A 25940-nucleotide genomic window follows, 5' to 3' on the forward strand; every position below is an offset into this window, starting at 1 on the left:
ATCACTCACTCTTCTCCCATATTTGGTCAGATGGTGTACTACATTAGATTTCATTTTGTTTTAATAGCAAGTGTTAAATGAATAACAGTGTTTCATCCTGGTAATAATAAATGCAATGCAATGACAGATGTGACTCTAAATATATTTTAAATAAACATTCTAGAAGTGCATTTTCAGCACTTTAATTTGATTCCCCAAATTTGTATCCTAAAAGTTCCATCTCATCAGTCACTATCAGGCTTGATATAAATATAATTAGCCTTTCCTTAGCAAGTACAGAAAGTATTTCTGTTAATCAGTGTACAATTTTTTTAATTTTACTTATTTATTTAATTTAACTATGCCCACATTTTGTGAATGTAAATGTTTCAGGCTTCCAGAGGATCATAGGGTCATCCTGTTACCAAAAATGATTATTATGCATTGTTTAATTGGATGTGTAATTCTATACTGTAATTTTCTACAGAACAATTGTGAAAATATTAATAGCAACAGTAAGCAGATGGTTAGTTGATTCATTAAGGATTATCCAAAAGCTGTATCAGTACAAAGAACATCTGTAGAAAAACAGAGCATTCAAAAGTTTCTAAGGAATACTACATATTGATGAGTTGAAATAAAGTGATTGATTTCTGAAATCACTTAATGATCTTTTTATTTCTGGATTAAAAAATAAATATGCGGTTGTTGAAGCTCAGTCGTATCTGTAATTGAAACGAAGGCTTTTAATTATAATAATATCAATATTTTTAGAGTATGGAGAAAGGAAGTAGGATGAGGAAGGCAAGCTTGAGAACTGAGAGCAATAAGCAATATTATTAGTACTACAGTATTATAGTATTAATATATACTATTGGATTAATATAACAAATAACTTTATTATATTTGATGTTAGAATTTTTTATTTTCATCTTTTTTATTTTCATCTTAGAGAGAACAGATAAATCCTAGATTTCAGCCTAGAAAACACACAGGAATTACCCTTATGTTCATAAACAAATACACACTCATGTCTAGTGCTGTCACTCTGAGTAGCAAAAGACTCCTGCTCTTGATTTAAATGAGTGTAGTTCCAGTAACTGTTGTTTTATTTTGCTACAGTATAAAACCATAACAACTTTTTTTTTTTTTCTCTCTCTCTCTTTTTATAGACTTCTTTCCAGTGCTAAATAACTTGTTAATAAATTGGTTTTCAAAATCCCCTTGTTGTACGTTGTACTGAACTAGAGAAGCGAGTGCAGGATACTTAAAGATGTTTAAAAACCTTCAATGTTCAGGCCCTTCTAATGCACAACATTCTTTGGAATATAGACAGCATCAGGCATCTAGATAACTGACTGAGGCAGAGGCCTGTGACCCTCACCTGGGGCCATTTGCTTTTGCCTTCTCCTTACCTTAAGCCAGAGAGCAGCTGTTAGGCAGCTTGCTGTCACTGCTGGTCTCTTGCCCTAATGGTGTTGTGGGGACATAAAAGTTGGCAGAGGTTCATCTGTGCTTCTCTTCTACAGAGAATTAGAGTGGGCAGATGTAGCTCAGACCTCATTTCACCTAATCCATGTTTTAAAGTAGGTTTTACCCCATGATGCTTGACATGTCTCATTTTTCAACTTAGAAGATGGTGATAATGTCTATTTTCATTCAGAGTAGGTTTTTCTTTAAAATAGCATTTTTAATGCATTTTCACCCATGCAGTTCAGGGGCTGTCTCCTAGCAATGTGTAAGGAGTGGGCATGCAGAGGACAACAGGGGGACTTCCTGTAGTTTCCCATCACTACCTACTGCTCTGGACTGACAGGAATGTAGGAGCTAGTGGTGGTCATTTAGAAGCAAGTGCTTAATGGTTACTGGTGCTGATGAGAGGTCTGAGAATAACACAGACCTCTTTTAGAAAGCAGGTTGTTCATATTTCACTTTTTAGTCGTGATGAGATTTCCATACTTCATGAAAAAAACAAAAAAACAAAAAAACCCCTGACTTTAGTGCAGTGACTTCTCTAACATACGTTAGGCCTGAAATGACTGTTTAAACTTTAATTTTCTAAAATGCTATCTGGCGTCTTGCAAGTGGGGCTTGCTGTAAATTGCTATAAATAGATACTTCCTTGTGCTACTGTTATAGGAATAGTTCCAGCACATTTGATTTGTGCTAGATCTGCAATTATTAATAACTCTACTGAATGGCTGTTATGGCTTGCAATACATAATATCTTGGCTTTAGCTGGCACAGAACAGATTTTTTTGTTTTCTTTTTTTTTTTTTTTTAATTCATAGTGTTTGGTATGATGCTATGTTTTGCCTTTGGGGAAAAACAATATTGATAACATCCCAGTGAGTTAGCTGTTGCTGAGCAATGCTATACAAAGTCAAGGACATTGCAGTTTTTCACCTCCTCAGATTGTCCTGCTGGTGAGGAATTGAGGAGGAGCTGGGAGGGGACAGAACCAGAAAATCTGACCTAAAGTGGCCAAAGGGAGGGGTGTAGGATGACGGACAGGACATAAGTTGGTGGGTGATGATACACAAACAATTGTACACTCGTTTTGTAAATATAAGAGGTCTGCTCTTAAAGTAATGTCTCCTGAAATGTTTCTGAGAAATCTCTATCAAAGTGACAGATTAAAACTGTGTGTCTTTTTTTCTTCACTTCCTAAACACCATCATGCATTTCTAATGTAATATTTTTGTAATTTCTAAATATGAGTATTACTATTAAATTCCTGGAATTACACAATTATTGAGACTGCGCAGACTCCATAAAGGACACACAGATTTTATTTAAGCAACACTGATGAGTATTAAGTTCTCATGCACACCCTTTGCATGCAAGTGAAGGGTTCTTCTGAGATTATCGTATTAACAGAGATTTCTTGTGCATTAAAAGGTAAACAGACTCCTAAAAAGATACATATGCACGTAACAGTGCAAGTATTCAGTAAAGAATGGCAGATTCAGTACTTCATCCAAAGCTATTGACGACAAACAGTAAGATTGTGTAAGAAAATAATAGTTCTAAATTAACCCTGATGACTGAAAAGATTAATTGTATGAGATCTGCTCTGAAGGTAATGTTTCCTGTTTCATTATGTTTGCCTGTGACATCAGAGGTGGATGTTGGTGGTATGGCAGCAGAGGCTAAACCTTCCCACCAACATTCCATTCCATTTTGTTGTCGTGTGTCAGATGGCAGCATAGGAGCATTCTGACGGAATGATGTCTGTAGAAATGTGTATAAAGCAAAGGTATACACCTTCATGTGGAAAAAATTGCACCCACTGACACTCACTGATACTTGTTGAATGTTTATGGAGATCAAAGAGTGGATGTGAGCGTACTTGAGGGGTGGGTAGTTTGTTTCAGCACTGGTGGCAGTGACATGAAAGACAAGCCACAATCTGGATAGCCATGTGCAATGGTTTCACCATGAAATGAAAAACTTTTCAATTTGTTCATCCACATGTTCTGATTGATTACGAACAGGGAGCTGAATATCGACTTCAGTGCATTGGAAACAATGGTGACAGTGTTGGAATACTGTAGAGTTTGCACCAGGTGGATCCCAGAACTGCTGACTCAGGAAGAGAATGAACACAATCTGAAAGTTTGTCTGAACCTGTTGAAGCAATACAATGCTGAAGATGACAGTTTCCTGAATTCCATACTTACTGGTGAATTGGTGTCTCCACTATGTGCCAGTGTCAAAACTGCAGTCCATGGAACTGCATCATGTGATCTCCCAATTGAAAGAAAAGTTCAAGATATAGTCCTCAGTGGGTAAAGTGATCCGCACAGTCTTTTGTGATAGAAAACAGTTGATTCTTCTGAATTTCCTGCAATGCAGACAAACCAATTCTGATCGCTACTTTGAGATGCTGACTAATCTGAAAGATAAACTTTTGGAGATGGGCCAGAGTAGAAGACAAGCTTTCTCCTGCAGCACAATAACATCAGGCCCCATAGAAGTATGAAGACCATGGAGCACGTACCTACCTTGGTTGGACTGTCCTACCACACCCATTGTCTTCTGACTTCCATCTCTTTGGGCCAGTGAGTGACAGACTGTACAGGAAGCATTTTCCTTGCAACAATGCTGTCGTAGCATCTTTGAAACTGTGGGTTATCTTTGCTGGTGGAAATTTTTGCAAGAGTAGTATGCAGGCTCTTGTTCATTGCTACTGAAAATGTAGAATGGTGATGACTATGTTGAAAAATAGTGTTTTGCAGTTGAAGATTTTTTCTATTTCTTAAATAGCATTAATGTAATTTTTGTATCGATTATAGTTTCCATGGAAATAAATGAGTCATTACTTTTGCAGCGACGTACTTATAGTAGATTATTATCACTACTATTATTATTTTCCTTTTATTTATAAATAGTTCTTATCTAAATCCGTAGTTTCTACTTTGTTGGTGTTTTTTCAGGTTGTCTCCTCCGTCTCACTAGGAGGGTGCAGAGAGCAATTGACTGTGGTGCTGAACTTCCTGCTGGGTTAAACCCTAGTGCTTGCTGATACTGATACCTTTAGGAAATGTTAAGTAATGCAGTAACTGTTGTGTAGCTCAGAAAGTGAAAGTTTCATACAGCTGCCTTTGTTTTTCAATTGCATTTTCACCAATGGAAATTTCCAGCTTTGAGATTAGAAAAAAATAAAAATAGAGAGCTTGTTCAAGGAAGTTTAATTTCATAATAACAAGGCAACATATTTAGACTTTTAAATTAACAAAAGAAAAAGTAAGTGACAATAACATGGTGGTAGGCACAAACCCTGTCCAATCCTTGACTGCAGTGGACCACTATAAAAGGAATGAGAATTTAATTCACTATTGAAATATTCATGGCTCATGCTGTGGTAAATGGCTAGAAAATTGAGCTGGTGCAAAAGCAATGGATTTGGGTTTGAGTTTTTGTTTGTTTTTTTGTTTCTCTGTTTGTTTGTTTGTTTTATTTTTGTTTTTATTTTTCTTTTTTGTGTGTTCATGTTTGTTATCTGTTGTTGTTTTTTTTTTCCTGTTAAAGATTTTTACTGTATTCTTGTGAAGCGATTTCACACTCATAGATTATTAGTGGCTTTTATGATGAGAAAGTTTAAAGGTTAATATCACATGCCTTTTACTTCACCTGAAAGACATTTTTAGTATAATACCCTCTCCCTCAGTTCCTTGAAATCTGACTTTTCTTTTTGTTTGCTTGCAGCTAAAGAGGCAGTAAGTTTGATTTGGCAAGTTGTTTGGAAAAGGAGTGGAGAAGTGCCCTGTAACCACTGAACAGTAAGTGCCTGTTTTACCTGCTATTTTAGCTGCAGATGTAAGTAGAAAACGTAAATGGATTGGTATGAAACTTTTATAATACTAAGAAGAATATAAATATGATGCTGTCATTTCATTCTCTGCGTCTTGCACGCATATAAGTCTAGCTATTTTGAAACTGAAATACATTTTAAAAAGGCCAGCAGATCTGTTTGATTGTATTTAGGAATTGGATTGCACGCAGCATTGAAATATACAGATATAATATTATTGAAAGCTGAAAGTGAGAAGTAAGTGAAGTGGCATTCCGTTAAATTCATTTAGATACTAAGTAGTTTTAAATATTCAGTATAGAAAGTCTCTAAAATTAGAGGTAGCAGTTTGATTGTGCACATACAACTCTGCCTTTGGAAACTAGGAACTAATTGAATAAAGATATGCCTGTCATCTGTACTTGCATGCTACCAAAAAATGCCACTCTGTTTTGTACTGTAAATGACTGTCAGCTTTATTTGCAGAGTGCTTCTCTGTTAATTTAAGTGTTTTTTGCATCATGTCAGATTTTTCAAAGTACAGGTGTTAACTGCTTTCTGTTTCTTCCCAGGAGAAAATATCTCCAAAAGAAAGCAACATATAATAGTGGGTCTTACTGGGTAGACCTAGTATTGTGTTGTGGAAAATTAAACTAGAGCACTAATAGGTGTGAAGCTTGAACTCGTAAATGTTTAGACATATTTGCATCTGTATTAAGCACTTAAGCTGTTACTGGAGAACAGTCACATTAAAAAAAAATAAATCATTAAATGCTGCACCAAGAATACTGTACATCTAAAGCTGTTGCTACTTCAGCAAATTAGTTTAAAAACTGATTTTATGATTTTTCTTAGTATTGAAATATGAAAACATCTGAGACAGAAGGTCATAATGATAAGTTGTAGGAGATATACTAGCTTAGCAATTACGGACATTGTCTTAATACATTGTAATGCCATTTGTTTATATGTGTGTGCAGAAGAGGAGAATACACTAAGATGTCCCTGACTCTGGGATAAACAGAAGGCTTGGAATGCTGTTTTTGTCTTTTATTGGAGTAGCTAGTGGGTGTGCTTTTGGAGTGCTTTTTTTTTTTTTTGTGAGGATGTAACCAGGATGCAGATTAGAATGAGACAAACCAATCTGCTACTTATTGCTGCCAGATGAACACCTCCCAGCTGTTTTCCTCTTTCCTTTGAGGTACCAATTCTGATACTTATTCACACCCTTGGGAAAACAACCCAGCACAATAACCGGAGAGAAACTAACCCAGCCAGAAAGCTGAAGGGTTTATTGTCCACTAAGTGGGCTAGATTGAAGTGAGATGACAGGGAATTAGAAAGCCAGGGGAAGTGGACTGCATATTTCAATAGCCGTTGGAGCTGTGTTGGAGGAAATCATCTGTCTTGCCTACCCACAACCTTCCTCCATCTGTTCAGCTTAGAATCAATACCTCTTTTTCTGAGGGACTGTACACCTCCTGCCTGCCATCTCATTGGGCTTTGGGTGGAAGCAAATGTGAACTGCTGAATAATTAATATTGCCTTGATAGAAAGCAAGGAAGGAACAGAGGAAGTGAGGGAATTGACACATCACACAAATTACATAGGTTGTAGGTTGATAATGGATGATTGTATTTTTAGAATAAATGCTACATATTTTATGAGTAACTAACAGTATAGGCCATCTCCTGTGGGTGGTAGTTATACTGATTGAGATGTTACCTGAAAACAAAATGCCATGTGGATATCATTGCACTGAAGTTTTAAAAATCAGTGACAAGGCTTTTTTGGTAGACAGTAGTCATTGAAATGTAAGAATGATAGAAATAAAAACAAAGCTTTTAATAAAATACTGGAAAGAATAGGAAATAATATATGACTTCTAAAATGTTCCAACTAGGTTTTTATATTAAGATTACTGATGACCTTATTCTTAGAAGCAGAGTTACTGATCTTAGTTTAGCAGTACAAATCCTGTCTAGTCCAGCTGGATAAGAAGACTTGCTTCCTAATGATTTTTCTACATTTGACACTACATCATTCTATTATTAAAGATTTTAAGAGAAGAGATGGAAAAGAATCCCCATGTTGTTGGTCTCTAGAATGTTTTCTCCTTGATTTTCAGAGGGAATCTTTTTTTCAGAACAGAAACAGAACACATGTGAATGTGCTTGTGTCAGAAGTAAAGCAAGTTTACTTTGACACTGACTGTTTTAGGGCAGTGTCTATGAGAAAGTTTGTGATTTCTGATAGTGTTAAATCAGTGGGGGGAAAAAAAAGAAAATATGAGAAAAGAGAGAAAAGATAAATGCTTTGTTCTGATGGTCTGTGTATGTGTGTAGAGTGGGAGTATATTGGCACCACTACTACATAACTCACTCTGTTTATTTAAGAACTGTTGCTACTCTGTGTAGTTTCTGATCAATATTATTTTGGCATGAATATTTTTGATACATTAGATTTTCTGTTCGCATGTAGAAATGGAGTTACAACTGTCTTGTAAAATGTTTGCTTTCTATCATTTATTTTGTTGCGTGACAAAGAATCCATGCCTTGTGAGCTCAATCTTAACACTGCTGTGTCAAGTCAGGTCCTCTGGAGTCCTATATTCTCTCTCCTTCATGAAAGTGCATTAAAAATTAAATAAGAAAACGTGTTGTCTGTGGTGCATGTTGTTTTCATAATATTGTTAGTTAAAGCAGATATAGCAGATGTCATGGATTTGCATCTCTCTATGACTTCCTTATTCTCAGTTATTGGATATCACTTTGCCTATGAATTTTTTTTTATTTTTTTCTTTCATCACTGCTGTCAGTAGGAGACAGATATTCACTAGCAGGTGGATTTTATAAACGCAAATATATAGATATGATCTAGTTATATAAAAATGATATGATTTTGATTAAATTCAGCCCACATAACCCCACAGGGTTGAAAATAATAATAATTTAAAAAAACTTACAAGGTTTTCAAGGTTTCTCTATTTATCTGTGTAATATTTCTTTAGCAAAGTTATAAATTGACAGAATTGGAAAACTATTGGATTAGTTCTCTTTCACGTATGTATGACAAAAAGCTAAAAGGTGAAAACCAAATAGAACATATGCTGTAAAGAAGTGTGTCTAGACAACATGACAGATTAATATTATTGAGATGGATCAGTACTTTGCATGTGTTTTTATTGAATAGCTAAAGTGAATGAATTTGTGCTTTTGATAGGATATTCAGATAGTGTATTCAAGTGATTTACTACCCACGTGTACGTTTAGTTCATGTATATCTCCATCATTTAACTGAGAAGTTCTAAAAGAATGTTTATGCACCAAATGCCTTCATTCATGCATTAAAATTCTTGTATCCTCATAGTAGGACAGATTTCTCATGCATTTGTTTAAATGCATGCTGAAATAAACAGTATTGTACTCTGCCATGTAATAATGAATTGATACGTTCTTGACCTTTTTGACATAGGCAGATGTGAGTGACTGGCAACATCTTTGGTATAGTGTAGGTGCATTTAAACAAGTTTTGATAAATGGAGCTTATGTGTATCACTGCAGTGTATTGCTCTGAGCACGGTATGGATTTCCAGTTTCCTGGGTATGCTATGCAGCCCAAGCTGACAGAGCACAAGCGCTGCTGTTCACAAGTAGTAAGTGCTCTGATATGTATTCTGCATTTACAGACAGAAGAACTCATGGAAATGTGAACATCAAGGAAACAGATAACTGATTAACATTTTGAGTTCCTATTCTTTATTTTCCCCTCTTTTTATTAGTCAATTCAACCAGTTCTTGTAAGTTTTGACAGTAAGTGGAAATTTGGATTTTGAATGATTAGACCTCAGAATAACCAAGTGAGACATATTTTACTAAGTGAAAGCTTGGATATGTACTACCAAACACAATTAATGTATGAAAACATATGCAGAAGCTAACGCTGCAGATTGATGAATAAATCTTATTTAAATCCTTTTCCCAAATGGGATCCAAGAGTAATGTTTAAAATGTAATCTGATACTGAAATCCTTTTTATTATTTCATCTCCATTGATTTAATTAGCTGTGCCAAAGAATATTTGTATTCATAAAAGGTTGTAGAAAGTTTTAGGTAAATTGTTATGAAGGCTAATGTAATGCTTACATTATAAATTTGTAAGATAAAACTTAAAACTTAACATTTTCTAAACTATGTGGCTTATAATAGTAGGCTCTCTAGAAAGAAGAAATATATTAGAATTTTAGGAAAAGTCAAACAATTGATTGTCAGGTTTTGCTCTCTGTTTTTAAGTAAAATGCTATAAAATACATAGGTAGCTCTGAAAGTAATGCCTCCAAATTTTTTCCATGGAAGCTATGACAGATGAGAAAAGCACAGAAGTGTTATCTGATACAGAGAATTCTATGCTTTAAAGCACTATGTTTCAAAACAATCACCACCACCAGGTATGCATTTTCAGCAGCGATGAGCAAGAACCTACATGTTACAGTCATAAAAATCTCCGCCAGGAGAGACAAATCCACTGCTGCCGCCACCAGTGCTGAAACACACTACCCACCCCTCAAGTACGCTCGCATCCACTCTTTGATCTCGATAAGCATTCAGCAAGTATCAATGAGTGTCAGTGGGTGCAGCTTTTTCCACATGAATGCGTCCAGCGATACACCTTTGCTTCATACACATTTCCAAGTCAGACATCATTCCATCAGAATGCCCCTATGCTGTCATCTGTCACACGACAACAAAATGGAATGGAATGGAATGGAATGGAATGGAATGGAATGGAATGGAATGGAATGGAATGGAATGGAATGTTGGTGGGAAGGTTCAGCCTCTGCTGCCATACCACCTACATCCACCTCTGATGTCACAGGCAAACATAATGAAACAGGAAACATTACCTTCAGAGCAGATCTCATACAATTAATCTTTTCAGTCATCAGGGTTAATTTAGAACTATTATTTTCTTACATAATCTTACTGTTTGTTGTCAATAGCTTTGGATGAAGCACTGAATCTGCCATTCTTTACTGAATACTTGCACTGTTACGTGCATATGTATGTTTTTAGGAGTCTGTTTACCTTTTAATGCACAAGAAATCTCTGTTAATACAATAATCTCAAAAGAACCCTTCACTTGCATGCAAAGGGTGTGCATGAGAACTTAAAACTAGTCGCTGTTGCTTAAATACAATGTATGTGTCTTTCACAGAGTCTGCTTAGTTTCAATAATTGTGTAATTCCAGGAATTTAATAGTAATACTCATATTTAGAAATTACAAAAATATTACATTAGAAATGCATGATGATGTTTAGGAAGTGAAGAAAATAAAGAAATCTGGCAGTGAGCTGCCAGTTATATTTAACTGCTATTTCTTTAGGTTACAGTGAGTTTTGGGATGGAGCACCCTTGCTGAACTAGCTTTCATTCCATTAGCCATTTTATTGGGTGTTAAAGATGCTCATAGCAAGCCTCTGTGTTTAATCTCATATTTGATGAGTTACTTCAGGCTATTGTACTGTTTTCTCCATAGACCTTGAAGTTGCCTTGAAGCTGTTATGTCTACACCAGTTCATGATTATGAAGTTTTATTATGTTTTTAAGCTTCTCTAATCACTGTTATTTACATTTTCATACTGATTTTCTGTCCTGAAGTTTGTGGTGGTTTGTTTGATATCTGTGCACTTTGAATTCTCAAAAGTTGATGATGAAGGTTTTCTAGTTGTATTGCTTACTGTGTAAACTTTTTCTAGTAATTATAATTCCACGTTAGAATATGTAGAGCTGCAAGTATTTCACTCAGTAATTTTTTTAAAAAAGTCTAGGTAAGCAGTGAGGAAACACAGAACACTGAAATGCAAGACTACAGTGCAGCCTGTAAAGAGCTTGAATCTCACTTTGATGGGCTGGTGTGTGTTTGTTTCTCTTGACTATTTTCACAGTGAATATTCCAGGTCTCATTATACATATTTGGAAGCTGATATTCTTGTAAATTCGTCTTTTCATTGTTATTTTCTTCATTTTCCTCTTTACTAACTTTGTTGAATGAGTATTTTCATAAATAGGATTAGGTTTATTAAAACTTGTTCACCACCCTTCTCAGGTTCTTAATGTGTTACCTCAGTCTGCCACTTTTCACCCTGTTTGAATAGTGTACTTTGGAAACGGTGTGGTTGTATGCAATGTCATGTAAGGATCAAAAGGAGACTGAGATATAAGATTTTTCTCAGAAACTGATTTATTTTTATTTTTTCCTATGAAATGCATTCCTTCTTGAAGTGAGAGCATAGCTTTTCTGAATTTTCAGCCAACTGTGGTGCTCTTTTAATGATGCTGGATGATTATTAAATTGCATGCTAAACTCTCATTCTGCTCACTTTCAGAAACAAAGCTGAGCTCTGTAGTGCATGTAAGTTGTAGTTTGAGTTGTCCACTGGATGCAAAGAATTCAATATAAAACATTTATTTGTTTTAAACTTAAAACTTTTAAGCAAACTGTGAGTGAGTCCTTGAAGACTTTGAACCCTCATTAGAAATCCTAATATCAAATGCCATGACTCAGGTTGTTCTATTGTTGTTGTTTTTATTATTATTATTATTATTGTTATTAATATGGTAACGGAAGGAAAACATTTAAAAATTGAATGCTACATTCTTAAATTTACATTGTACCTTTTAATATGTGATATTATTTGTCCACAGTAGGTCGTCTTCCAGGTTCCCCATTAAAATGTCTGTGACCTGATCTTTAAAAAGTTAAGTTTTAAGCTTAGTCTTAAGCAAACAATCCCATTAGCTTCAATGAGCTTTTCATTAATGGGTTTAAATTTAAGTAGGTCTTTTTTTGTTTGCACAATCAGAACTTAAGATGTGATCCTAATGATTAACCTTATTTTGCATCCCCCTTCTGTTCCTGAGGATTTGCTGGTGTTATGGTTTTGACATTCAGTCTCAAATAAGAAAAAAAAAAAAAAAAAAAAAAAGATAAGAAGTCTCCCTTCTTATCTGTTCCTGGAAAGTAATTGGGCAAGAATGGAAGTTAAAATTTTCATAACAATGTAGAAAAGTTGTGTTTACTAAAACTATAACAATTTAGTAGAACTAGTGTATTTAACACAGAGATTTGAAGAATATTACAAACTAACTAGGACATGAAAATTGTCTGCTGTTTAAAAGATTAATTTATCTTCAGACCTGAAAAAATGATGAATTTATGTTAAATTGCATTCAACACCTCAGACATTTCTGTAAGACTTCTAAAAGGTCATTCTGAGATATTATCCAGTTTGGATTTCACCTGAATTTAGAACATCACTTCTCTCTGAATTTGCAATAAAGCAAGTTAGAAAACTTAAGAATATTCTAGAATATTGAATATTCTGGTAATGTCAGTGTCTGACATGATTATGCTGTATTGTATATTATGTACGCCACCGTACAGAAGTTGTGTCTTATAAAGTACAAATGACTGGATTTTCTTGTTGATGCCACATGTAGAAATCTAATTACGTGGGTTTGGGAAATTCTCCAACATAAGAAATTTCTTTAAGAAAGTCAGCAAAAATTCTTCTTCTATTCAACCTCGGCCATAGGGTAGAAACTTCAAGTAAGTGTTTAGTGCTTGTGTTCATTTTTGTTACATAGTAGCAGTAAAAATACTTATTCTATAAACATAGTTATGATTTCTATCAGGATAGAAGACTATTTTAAATCTAACATTAAGATTTTCATTTACTCATCCATCGAGGCAGCCTTCTGGAAGAAGTGTTCTTCTAATTAATTGAAACTTTTCTTGCCAAGATAATCACAGTAGTTAACAATGATATTTCTGTATTTTCAACAGCGATCATGCATAGAAATCTCCAATACCAAGTTATAGTAATTTTCTTCTTACATTGTTGTTGATGTTGTTGTTACCTTTAAGCAGACTTTTCCTATGTATGTATCCACAAGCATTTTTATCTGTATCCCTTTAATTCATCCATCTGGGAAAAGCTGCATTTGTAATTTCAGTGATTGCTTTGTCTATCAGTTCTGATGTTCGAATACTTTGCAAAATGAGTTGCTGAGTTATACTGCTTGCATTCAAGAGATAATGTATTTTACTGTAGATATGTATGAGAAAGATGTGACATATCCATTGAGGAATTCAGTATTTATGAGTAAGCCAGTTTAAAAAGGAACTGAACACATTTGATGATGGAAACAATAAATTGAGAACCTTGATGGTTTAATACTAGCTAAGCTGGAAGAGTGAGAAAAGAAGATACAAGGATAATAATAATAATAAAAGAAATGCACAGTATGTACATTTCAAGAGAACAGAGAAAGCTAATCATGATGAAAGGATTGGTATATCCAGAGAAGAATCTAGTTTTACCATATAAACAGAAAACATTTTTAGTGAGATGGGAAGAATTCAAGATAATAGTGATTGTAGTATGGTTGGCAGAAAAAAAAATGTTATGAGGAAAATCAGTGACTTAAAGAAGTCTCAGCAGTGTGATATCAAAAATACAAATTTTGACTTGACATGGAGTGATAGAATTATTAAGATTGGAAAAGACCTCTAAGATCATCTAGTACAACCATCAGCATGTCATCACTGTGCCTACTCAGCCTCAGTGCCACATCTACCATTTCCTTGAACACCTCCAGAGACTACCACTGTTGTGGGTAACCTGTTCCATTGCACTGCTACTCTTTCAGAGTGGTATCCACCCTGAACCTTCTTTGGCACAAGCGGAGACCATTACCTCATTACATACATGCATATCTCCTTAGCTTTTCTTTCTCTTTACTTGTGATGTTTATTACTATTATCAACAAAGGAGAAATCTTGGAACTGCCAGTAAGTGTTATTCACTACTGTTTCTTTTAAAATTATTCCCTATCTGCAGAGTTGAATTCATGAGTGACAGATTCAAAGTTGACAAATTTGTAAAATATTTTGTATTGCAAGTGACTCACAAGGATCACCAAGTCCAACTCCTGCATGAATTACACTAGAAGTCAGAACATGGACAGAAGCAAAGAAGACTATAAAGTCCCAGGAGTACAAGTGGGGGAAAAAAAAAAAAAAAAAAAAAATGGTGCCCAAATTATCTTTTATTCAGTTTTGCCTGCTGGAGGAAAGGGGGGAAGCCAGAAATAATGTATAATGCATATCAGCTTCTGGTTACGTGGCAGGTGCTCAGATGAGGTTTTTGTTTTTTATTACCATGGGATGTTCTATGAAGATTATAACCTTTCAGAGAGGGATGGGATTCACCGATCTAGAAGAGACAGGAAGACCTCTGGCAGCAGGCTAGCTAACCTAGTGATGTAGGCTTTAAACTGAAGTACTTAAGTGGTGGGGTCCAAATGAAAATGCTCATACAACTGCAACTGACTGGGGCACAAACCAGGCCTACCAGGACAGTAACAAAAGACTGACCATCTAAAGGGTGTGTATAGCTATAGGGGGATCCTCTTGCATCCTTGTTGGGAGACCTGCATCCTCTGTACCTTTTTCTTCTCTGAAGTGCCTGTGTACAAATGCATACAGCATGGAAAATGAACAGGAAGAACTGGATATCTCTGTATAATTGCAAGGCCATGAATTCACTGTGGTCACAAAGACATTGTGGGACAGTCCACATGACTGAGATGCTGTCATGGATCGCTACATACTTCTTGGGAAAGACAGGCCAGCTAGATGTGACACTGGAGTTGCTGCTTATGCAGAAGAGTTACTGGAGTGTGACTTGTATCAAGATCTTCTTGGGGATGTCACTAAGCACTGGATCAAGCTACTCAGAGAGGCTGTGCTGTCTCCTTCTCTGGAGTTATTCAACGTTTTCCTATTACAATCTACTACTTAAGGGGGTTAGATTTGATGATCTTCAGAGGTCCCTTCCAACTTTTATAATTCTGTGATTCTTGACATGGGGCCACCCCAAATTCAAACCAGATATCTAAGAGTGCTGTCCAAACACTTCTTTAACTCTGACAAGCTTGGTGTACTGGGAAACATGTTCCAGTGCCTGACCGCCCTCTCAGTGAAGAATCTTTTCCTCATCCCCAACCTGGCCTTCCCTTGAAGGAGCTCCATGCTGTTCCCTCAAACACTGTCACTGTCAGAGAGATGATGATGAGAGCAGAGCTCAGTGCTGCCATCCACTCCATTTGGGGAGCTGGAGCCACCATGAGGCCTCCGCTCATCATCTCTGCTCCAGGCTGAGCAAACCCAGGGACCTCAGCCATTCCTCACACATCTTGCTCTCTAGACAATACCAATCTTAGTAGCTTTTCTTTGGACCCTCTCACATAGTTTTATGTCCTTCTTATATTGTGTCACCCAAACTGCCCACAGTGCTTAAAGGTGAGGCTGCACAGAGCAGAGTGGAAAAATTTTCCCCCTTCCTGGCTGGCAGTGCTGGGCCTGATGCACCCCAGGGTAGGATTGGCCTTTTGGGCTGCCAGGGCATTCTGCTTCCTTACATTTAGCTTGCTGTCTACCAGAACCCCCAAATCCTTTTCCACAGCACTTCAGCCTGCTACCCCTCAATGTCTTACTTCCATAGAAGATTTGATTATTTCATTTTTTTCTTTATCTGTGACTTTTTTTTTTTTTTTTTTAAATTGCATCCAGATTCAATATTTCTGATAGTGTTCCCTTGGTAGTCTCAACTTCATAAAGTAGTGCTGAGATGGTTACCTCAATAGTGTGGACTCTGCAATATTTTACTCTCTGGAAGGGTCCTGTACTCATCTTCAGTGTCTGTGAATTTCAGCTGCTTTTCAGGTCTCTATGAGATCCAGCTGTTCCTTCTCTGTAACTTCTTATATCATTATAATCTTTTGTGTATAGGAAGTTTTGTCATACTCGATGGCTTTTGACCTCTTGTTCAGCTAGCTTAATGCCAGGCCAACACATATTCCTTTCCCTCAGGCATACCCTACAGCAAACCTATAAAGCTGTGTCCAACTTGGAAGCTAATCCTATTTTCTGCAGCAGGTTGGACCAGATGATGCCCAAAGGTTCTTCTTGATTTCAGTTTTGTACAATTATACTTGTGGTGTCAGGGTTTTTTCAAATCAGTAGATAAAAACTTTATGGTGCGTTCATTGAAGCCAGTAGCAATTTGCTCTAATTTCACATATCACTCAAAAATTCAAACCTGAAATATAATTCATGTTACTCTTTCTTCTGTGTAGTTAGTAAGAAAGGTGGTCTTTGTATTTTTGTATTATTTTGCCAGTAACTGACTTAAACAAAGCTGCTTTCTGCTGAAATTTGGGTGATTTCGCAAAAACCTTGCTTACTGTAAAAATAAACAGGGCATTTTGAAATGTTTTATCAGCCACACACAAATTCTTCTTTTTGTATGTAGCTACAATTTAATGTAGCTGCAATAGTTTCTTTTTATTCTTACTGTAGACATTTGCTCCCATAATGTCTACAACCCTAGAATATATTAACATAGTAAGAATCAGGGTTTTTTTACTTGTATCTAGCATAAGAAAAATGGGCTAGTTTGTTTATAACTGTGATGGTCATCAGCAAATAATGTTAAAAATGATTTTTAAAGAAGTTTGGTTTTATTCTTGTGTTGTTAAATTCCTAAAAAAGTAGATTATTTCAGAAACAGTGGTGAGAATTTATAATTTGAAAAAATTTCTTAGAATAAACAGTACCTGTGGATTATATACAAATAGAATGTTCCAAGTTCTTCCTATTTAAACTGGGTTATTGGTCATCAGAGTCTCATATATTTGCTCTGCTCCCTGACTGAGTGACCTGACCTTTATAAATGGGAGAAGTGACTCAAGAAATCACTGAAATCTGTACTCTGCCAGCAGGTTTCTCGGGAAGGGAAACAAAACATAAGAAAAGGCTCTGCTGCATTGGGAATATAAAAGGATCTTTGTGCTATCTTGCATATCTTTATTGTCCCTGACGACATACATGAACTGAAGATATAATTGTAGGTGGATTGGTCTCTGGATGAGACAAAGAGAAAGGTGTGAGTCAGATTCGTGATTCATCTTTCTCTGTTTCACAGTTGTTCCTTTCACAGCATGAAAAGGCTAGTAGCACTGCGTGTGCAATTACAGTTATAGAAACAGTGGCTGGGTTTTATCTAAGTAATTGTGTTACTGTGTTGTTCTGTCGGTAGCATTGTGGTAAGATTGTATAGTTGGAAACAAAATTTCCAAAGTTGTTCATTGCAGCAGAGCACTGATATTACCTGGAAGTTGCTATATGCTTGCTTATGTTACATTGAAAGGTTTTGTATTGCCAGCTGAGGACAGGCTTTGAATCCCTTAATCATGTTTTAATGCCTTATTTCCACTAACCAACATAGGTGTTAATTGCCCATCTATGTGTTTGCAAATTAAGTACTGTTCCTGTTCTGTTAGCAAACTTTGCATATCTTTCTTTGTTCAAGAAAGATGATGTGTTTCTCTGCCCATTTACAGTCTTTCATAAAATGCATTTACTAGCAGGGTAACAAATTAATTGATTCATAGTGTTTAATGCCTTCATACACCAATCATATAAAATGTCTTTTATTAACCGTTTTCAACGTATATTTAGAATAAATGAGTTTTAAATCATCTCCATAGCTACTGCTCACTGGAGCTATTCAGCGTTAATGGCAGAGTTGAGGTCATAGCTTATCTTGTTTATCATCTAACTGAAGTGTTGATTAGGTGCACTTTTAGAATTCCTTTTATAGTAATATAAGTTGAATTACAAGCTAATTCCAATGAATTTTCTGCCTTGTTATAGGTTTTGTTAAGGAACATAGATGGTATATATATGTTGAAAAATAATAATAAAGAGACCCCACAAAAAATGATGGTAGCAGAGCCAAAATGAAAGGACTGGATGGACACAAAACTTGGTTGGTTGGTTGGTGTTTTTTGTTGTTGATTTGTTTTTCCTGTTTAAAAAAGAAACAGGTCCTTTTATTTTGTGTTTATGTATCACACTGAGTCTCATGTTGCCTAGAAACCTTTTGTGGGGGCTGTGTGAAAGTTCAGTCCATTGCCATATGATGTGCTGGATTAGCTACGTAGCTTTGATGTGGTTGAATTTACTTTTTTCAAGTGATACCTCAGTTGCTGCTATCCATTCAGGAACCCATGAAAGTTCATATCTGATAATTAGCTACACATCAGACCAGAAGAGGGTATTTCCATCGCACATCTATATTGTTCTCTATAATTTTCTTTACCTAAAACTACTATATTGACCTTTTGGCATAAGACCGTCTTGAATTTATGTTTATTAGAAATTATGCCAACTGCTCAGTAGTTATTGAATATTTTTAATGATTGTTTGTCTCCTAAAACTGTTCTAGTTTTTGTGCTATCAATCCATCCTCATGTGCTGTTAGGTAGCACCAGTGGGGTTTTGTCCATCTAGATATAATATATGAGTAATCTATTTTAACCAGCTGTGTTAGTGGGAAGTTGTTCTGCACAGAGATGCTTGCAGTAGCTCAGGATTTCTGTTCTCTTTTAATTGCATGTGCTCCTAGGCCTTATTTTAAACTTTTTTTTTTTTTTTTTTTTTTTCATAAAAGAAATGTGAATTCCAGTTCACGTAGCTCTTTCTGTAAGGTACACGGGACCTTTTCTGTCTCTAAAGTTTGTATTCATACTGAATCTACTCTGTTTTGTTACCTGGCTGGTTTAAATGTTGCCACCTGTTCTAATCAGTGAGGTAATTTTATTAAGGCCTGTTATGCTAACAGGGAATGTGGACTGCAAACTACCTTAATAATAGTAATGAAATTAAATGAAAAATATAGACAGACTTTTCTCCAAAACTTAAGTCAGTGCTGGCTAATTGTTAGGGCTGCAGCCACAGTTTTAAATGAAAGTTTTATATTTCTTTAATCATTCATTTAATAATTCAAACAGTCAGTAATTTACCAGGAAACTGGGAATGTCAATGTGTTAATGGATGAAAAGTTTTCTCTGGGCTGTACCTTTTTCCTTTTCATTCTCAAGGTGTAGTTAGTGTGCTGAAATAAATTTACAAAGTAAAAGATTGGAACAAACAATTATGTTTCACATAAATTTGTGATGTGTTCGGCTTTTAGGTATTAATTGTCTAAAGTAAGACAGAGAAAAAAAGAACAAAAACATAAGCATTGTTTAATTAAACAAATTATTTCAACTCTAAGATCACATTTCACAAATTAAACCCATGGGGATATCTGAGCTTTATTTATTTATTTATTTATTTATTCAGAGCATTTATAGTTTATTTAAAGCACTGAAAATTTTCAGTTAGTAAAATAGAGCATTTCAATTAAAAAACAAGAAGTGCGCCTAATGAAGTAGGTAAAAATGATATTTGAGAATAATCTTTGCATTGAGACAGGGAGAGAAAAATATTGATTCTTAGATTTAGAAAATAGTCTGGATTGTGAGCACTTAGGAACAAGGTATGTACTAAAGACTGGAGATTTCAGTGAGGCATCTGATGTTGTCTCTATGGAGGCAGCTGAGGCAGCTAAGAGAAACGAATCTTCTAAATAGGAATTGTTTGACTTATGTCTGTCAGTCAGTGCACTACTGATAAATTCATCACATTTTACTATCTGAGATAATCTGATGAATTTAATAAATAAATAAAAATTAGTGCTTATTCAGTGCAGCTATTGTTAACTTTAAAAAAATCAATTTGGAAGAATATTTCATTAATTCTTGGGCAGTGTCTTATTTTGGATGTCTAATTACAGCAGTAGGCATGTTGCAACCATTATCTGTACTGTCAAATTAGGTTTCTATTATGTGGAATAATAATTTATTTTCCAGAGGAACAACTTGCTTTCTAAATGGAAGGGTTTGTCTGGAGTGTTGTTACATTTTATTTTAGGATGCCCCAAAAGAAAAAGTGTCTCTGGTATGGATGGTAAAAAGGAGATTAAAAGCTACATTTGCACTTCTTTTGGAAATCTTGATATGTCATATCACAGATGCCCACATTTTGTGTGGAATTTCCTTTCATGGTTTTTGTTTTCAGTTAGTGTTTCCGTTACTTGTGTTCCTGTTGAACTATTTAAACTGAGTTTCTTACGATCCACGGGAATTGTACTCCTTGTGGCTTTTTTACACACACATTTAAATCTTAGGAAAAAAAAAAAATTGTCTCTGATAGCTTCATGAAGCAGCTTTCACAGCTACAGCTTTTTCCTGTTGAACTTTCCAGTTTGCTTCTATATCTTATTTATTCAGTTAATTTTTCAGTGTCTTTTTTTTTTTTAATCTTATTCTAACTTTTCTTATTACTTACGTTTTTTATAATATCTAATTTCTAGTCTTATTTTTGATAATTTTTTTTCTCATACTTTTCCACACCTTTATCTCCACAATAGATTTTCTATTTCCTTAAATTAAAGAAAAATATAGTTATGTAAAATAATTTGTTAAGTGAAATAAAGTCAATTCAAGCTTAACAGAATCTCTTTTGATTGGTATTATTTTTTAATTTAATTTTATTTTATTTTTGTGAGTAGAAGTGGTTTTTACCAAAGGACTGTGTGAAAGTGTGAAAGAGGTATAAAAAATCACACCTTGGACACTGTTCACCCATGAGAGGGGGTGGTTGGCTTGAACAGATGAGATTCAACCTGCTTCATCGTGAATATGATTGAGTTCCAATATGATAAAGATTAACTTTCAGAACTTCCAGTTTCTAAAAAAAGCTGACAGTATGGAGCTACAATGTTGAAACATTTTCTTAAAACATGTAACTACATTTCTTCTGTGTTTTTTGTTTTTTAATTTATTCTAATGTTTGTAGACGTACCTACAACATATATGCAATGAAGGGACAAGATAGCAGTATGTAATACGGCTTTAAAATGTTCTCCGAAACAATTTGGTTGCTGTCTCTGTCAGTAGGTGCAGAATGGATTGCTCAATAGATGGTTGTACATTGTTTGTATTATATTGTCTGAGAAAAACATCATGCTTCATCTTCTTATGCAAAGTCCAATATCTCAGCTCTACCACAGCTTCGGGAAAGAGAGCAGAGATCAACTATAGATAAGTTTGATGAGCTATTTCTCTTCATCTAACTGCTTTTTTTTTTTTTTTTTTTTTTTTTTTTCCCCTACTATTTGTCAGATTTCCACTGGAGTGCTGTAAATATGTTGTTGACAATCTGTGAAACTCTTCTTCAGAAAGATAAAATAGTAACAAACTTTTCATTCCATTCTGAGCTCATCTTTCTGTCTTTGGTCTCCAGATCAATATAAAATTATTTCTGTAGTGGTGAAGGATGTAACGTAGGCAATAGACTAAGCAGAGGAAATGCAAAAAGAATAAGATTATTCTCCTGTCTGTTAGTTTATATTCAAATAATGTTATTGAATTTGGTTAGATTTTGATAATGTGAGGGTTTGTTCTGACAGAGAAGAAGCCTTGAGGGCAGAGTGCAAAGGGGGAATTCAGAAAATAAATGAAAAGTGCAGTTAATTACAAGTTCCATAAATAATTGTAACTTCATCACAATGGGACTGAAAAGGGCTCCTTGGAGATGTAAAAATGAAAAAAACAAAAAATAATAAAAAAATGGAGCTGCCCTGCATATGCATTTACAAAAATGAATCATACAAATGAATTCAGATATGTGATCAATTTGATTACGAGATATAGGAAACACTGAGATTCAGCATGAGTCTCCACTATTAAGGATGCATTTCCTCCTGGTGCATACACATTTTGCATCACTGTGCTTTTACTGGTTTCCTGGGAGTTCATTACTGAGGCTTGCTGCCATGCTAAGCAGTAACTACTCTCCTGTAATGATATTCAGCAGTGCTGGTAGGACTCTCCCACCTCATCTTATTTAATTATTTATTTTAATTTTAACTCATTCTGATGGTCTCTTGAGATACACAACTCATTTTCATTAGGGCTCCCAGGAGACAGCAATAACAGAATACTGCTTTGCAGCTGCATGCATCATTATAACAAAATCCATAAAGCAGGACACTTAATCTGAAGCTACAGATGAGCATTGAGCAGTCAGAAGCTCACTATGAGAATGTAAGGCAGCAAATGAAGGCATTTCAGAAAGTTCATTCCTTTTACAGTTGCTCACATTTTTGTATATTTTGTATCTCCTTGTTATCCATTTCAGATCTTCCCATCTGTACTTGCCTTCTGTAGATGAGCTTTGCTGTCTTCATGGCAGATTGTTTTGTTTTGTTTATTTATATTTAAATGAATGTTTTTAGTAGACCTTTAGTAGAAGGATGCTGAGTAACTAAGAAAAGCTTTACACTGAGCATTAATTAGGCTTTGGTTTTAATATAAGTTTACAAGAGCCAAAACATTTCAAAGAATCTTCATTACATATCCTTCTTCCTTTAATTGTTGAACTTCTCATATGGAAATGATCTCCAGGCTTCAAATACAATTCAGTAACTCTTGAAGCCTGAATTCCTGCTTATAACAGGAAACAGACTCCATTGTCATAATCTTTTCTCTCTCTCTAATTTTAAAAGATTTGCAGAATAATAAAAAACTAAACAAAACAAAACAACAACAAAAGAAAACCTTCAATTTTTGGTGTGTTTAATTAATAATCTCTGAATGGAATTAAATAACAGTGTTTTTGAAACAAAGTAAATTCACTTAATTCCCTTTCTTCTCCTTACTGTTAAGCCTAAAAAGAGCAGACATGTAAGAGGTGAAGAATCCCTTTGAATTTTGGCACTTTTAAAAATTACTATTGTTTTAATCGTGTAAGTAACACAGTTTATGTGATCCATCTTGGTGTTTTTGAGTTTACTCTGTGGATGACTTCTGAGAGGAGTGAGAAACAAAGATCTGTATAAAAAACCTTGATTTATTGGTATATTCTGCACTCATTTACATTTATTCTTTTAGAAAGTATGAGTTTTCCACTAGTATCATCCTCACAATTTTTATGATGGAAAGTTTAGTAGTAATGATTTTAAATACATTTTAAATGTGCCATCTAAGAAATCTCAGTGCACCTTATATATATATATATATATATATATTTACATTATTATGCACCAGTAATAGTCTTATAAATGGCTCCCAGGCATTTCCCAAGATGGAAACAAGAGGAAGAAAAATAGTACTTGAATAAATAAAATACAGCAGACTTACTGTTTTGTAAGCTACCATTTAATTTAATGGGCACCTGAAATATAACAGTGACTTAAGTATTTATTTAAGCAGCTCATCTGCAAATATAGGAATCTTTAGGAGGAAACTTTATTCCTCAAGGCAAAACTAGCATGAATAAGGAAAGAGTGCAGAAAGGTGGGGAAATCAAGGTGGAAGCTGCAGTTAGAAACAAATGTAAGTTGGTATGTCCGGATTTATTCTGTAGTATGACTTGATGCAACATTTAGCTTGGAAAAATTCCTATTACATCACATTTGTATGTAAACAAAGTAACAATACATTGTTGATATATGAAAACTGTTCTCAAATGGGATGTGAGTCTTTTAAGTGATCCACAGCTTGGTCTTTCTAGGGTTTGGTGGGTGCTTATGTTGATACAGAAACAGAAAGAAGGGTAAATCTGAATGCTGAGAGTTCCTTTCTCCAGTCGAAAATACTGTACTGAGTTTCTTTTTTTAACTCCTCCCCAGACATAGGTGACTAGTGGTCTTCCCTTACTTCAGCACAACCTTCTGTAATAAAATGAGTAATGGCAAAATAAATTATGTCAGTAATGGGTATTTTTAATGCACAGAAAAGTTCTGAAGTACTCTTCCATTATTGTGAGAAAAAATTTCCTTTTCTTTCTGTTTGCAAGTTCATGTAAATTTTAATGCCTTCACGGTAGCTAAACAAAACCAAAGCAGCTCTTTTTTTCCAAGGAATTTTGCTTTATATACAACATAAACTTATGTGTATGTTTTCATATTTTACTGATGTGTAAAAAAAGATTGTACTTTTCTTTTTCAGCTGAGAAAATACTGTCATTGGCAACTTTGGTCCTTCTATTAAAATAATCATTTAAACAGGAATATCTGAATTTTCTGTCAATATGATCTAATTTTATGAAATGCCAGTATGATATTGGTTGGAATTTAAGTAAAGGACAATGAGTAAAAATGCACATTTTGACAGAAAGTCTCTTTCAATATGCTCTGATACTCATCTAGAATTCTCAAAGCCCATTTTGGAGACTTTCCTTTGAAAGCCATGATAGCTATGGTATTTTTCACAATGTTGGATCTCTGTGCAGTGTATGGAAGATGGAGAACTTATCTGAAATGAATTGTCAGTCCTTATCTGTCTAGTGACACTGAAGCAATGAATTTATTTAACTGCCAGACCAGATCAGTGATTTATTTGCAGGTAATGACCAATTTAACTTGCCCAGGTCATTAAGCTTTTAATGAGTTGTATGTTCTTCATAGCTTGGAAAAAACATACAAAATCTTAAGGTATTTTAATAAAAACAATCAAAAGCACTTTTACAGAAAGGACTGAAATTTTATTTAGATCAAGAGTCTTTGAGAGTCTAGCTAATACAGCTGTGAGTGTAATCTGGGGTCAAAAAGCTGAAAATTACTGGTTTTAGTGATGAGTAAGTGGTTTTTTTTCTTTCCCTATTAGATAGAAAATGGTCGTCTGTGGAGCTCTATGGTGAAGACCTCAGAAGAAATATCAATTTTTCCAGTCAGCTTTTCATAATGTAAATATAGTTTGAGCTTCCCCCAATGGGCAGCTAAGCCATGAACACGCAGAAAAACACTTGTTGGACTGTATTTCTGAACCAAGCTTCACCTTCCATCTCAAGAGATTTTTAAAGGATTACAGCTGAAAAAGACAAGAGAAAGAAAACCTTGAACAGGAACCTTATCCTACAATGAGAATTACAAGTACATCTTGTATCTGCCCAGTCCTAGTTTGTCTCTGTTTTGTGCAGAGGTGTTATGGAGCTGCTCATCATGGCTCCATCAAGGTGACTAGAAATCAAACCAAACACATAGAAGGTGAAACAGAAGTACATCATCGTCCTAAGCGTGGATGGGTGTGGAATCAGTTCTTTGTTTTAGAAGAACACATGGGACCAGATCCTCAATATGTAGGAAAGGTAAGGTCATTATCTTTTTGTTTTTATTTTTCCATCCTCTGAAATGTGGCACTGATAGAAGAAAACCAGGTGTATTCTTAGGCGTCATCTCATTTTAAGGTTGGGCACCTCTCAGGTTGTTATATACAAGCACAGTGAGCTTACCAGTTCCCTACGTATGATCTCTGTGTTTATTATAAGCAGAAATATCAATAAAAGCAAATAGGATGAAGTTAGAGTATTTCTTCTGAGCTCAGCTGCACATGCAGTGAGTGTGTCTTAAATCAGATTCTGTAGACCCCTAAGTGAATAATATTTAAATATGTCAGTGCTAAGTCCTTTTTGTGGAGTATTACAAAATAAGGTTCAGTCTTACTTCAGGGAATATAATAAATACAGTCCAGATTCAAGAAGATATTAATTCAGATATGTAAGGGTAAGTTGGAAAAGGTCTCCTTCAAAGGGAAATCTCTCTGTGGCATTCTTATAATGAGATGCAGGCGGTTTGTTGTTTGTTATTACTCATAAGAAGTCTGTAGAAACAACAGGCCTTATATTTATGTTTCTATTTACATAGTGTGT

At 35.0% G+C, this 25940-nt stretch overlaps 1 protein-coding gene across 13 annotated transcripts in view; it reads left to right on the top strand.

The window, feature by feature from the left end:
* The window catches only part of CDH18 (cadherin 18), a 444808-nt gene that overhangs the window by 265623 nt on the left and 153245 nt on the right, over positions 1 to 25940 (top strand). For 12 of the 13 annotated variants that reach the window (XM_015854439.3, XM_032442474.2, XM_032442475.2 and 9 more), the window contains 2 exons: positions 5191 to 5264; positions 24899 to 25379. In XM_015854439.3, coding sequence (XP_015709925.1) covers positions 25152 to 25379 — 228 coding nt within the window. In that variant the 5' untranslated portion in view covers positions 5191 to 5264; positions 24899 to 25151. The remainder of the gene's footprint in view (positions 1 to 5190; positions 5265 to 24898; positions 25380 to 25940) is intronic. The other variant, XM_085537831.1, reaches the window with a different exon arrangement.

This window comes from Coturnix japonica, chromosome 2 (assembly GCF_054131305.1).
Source record: "Coturnix japonica strain WE chromosome 2, WE-NBRP24, whole genome shotgun sequence".
NCBI lineage: Eukaryota > Metazoa > Chordata > Aves > Galliformes > Phasianidae > Coturnix > Coturnix japonica.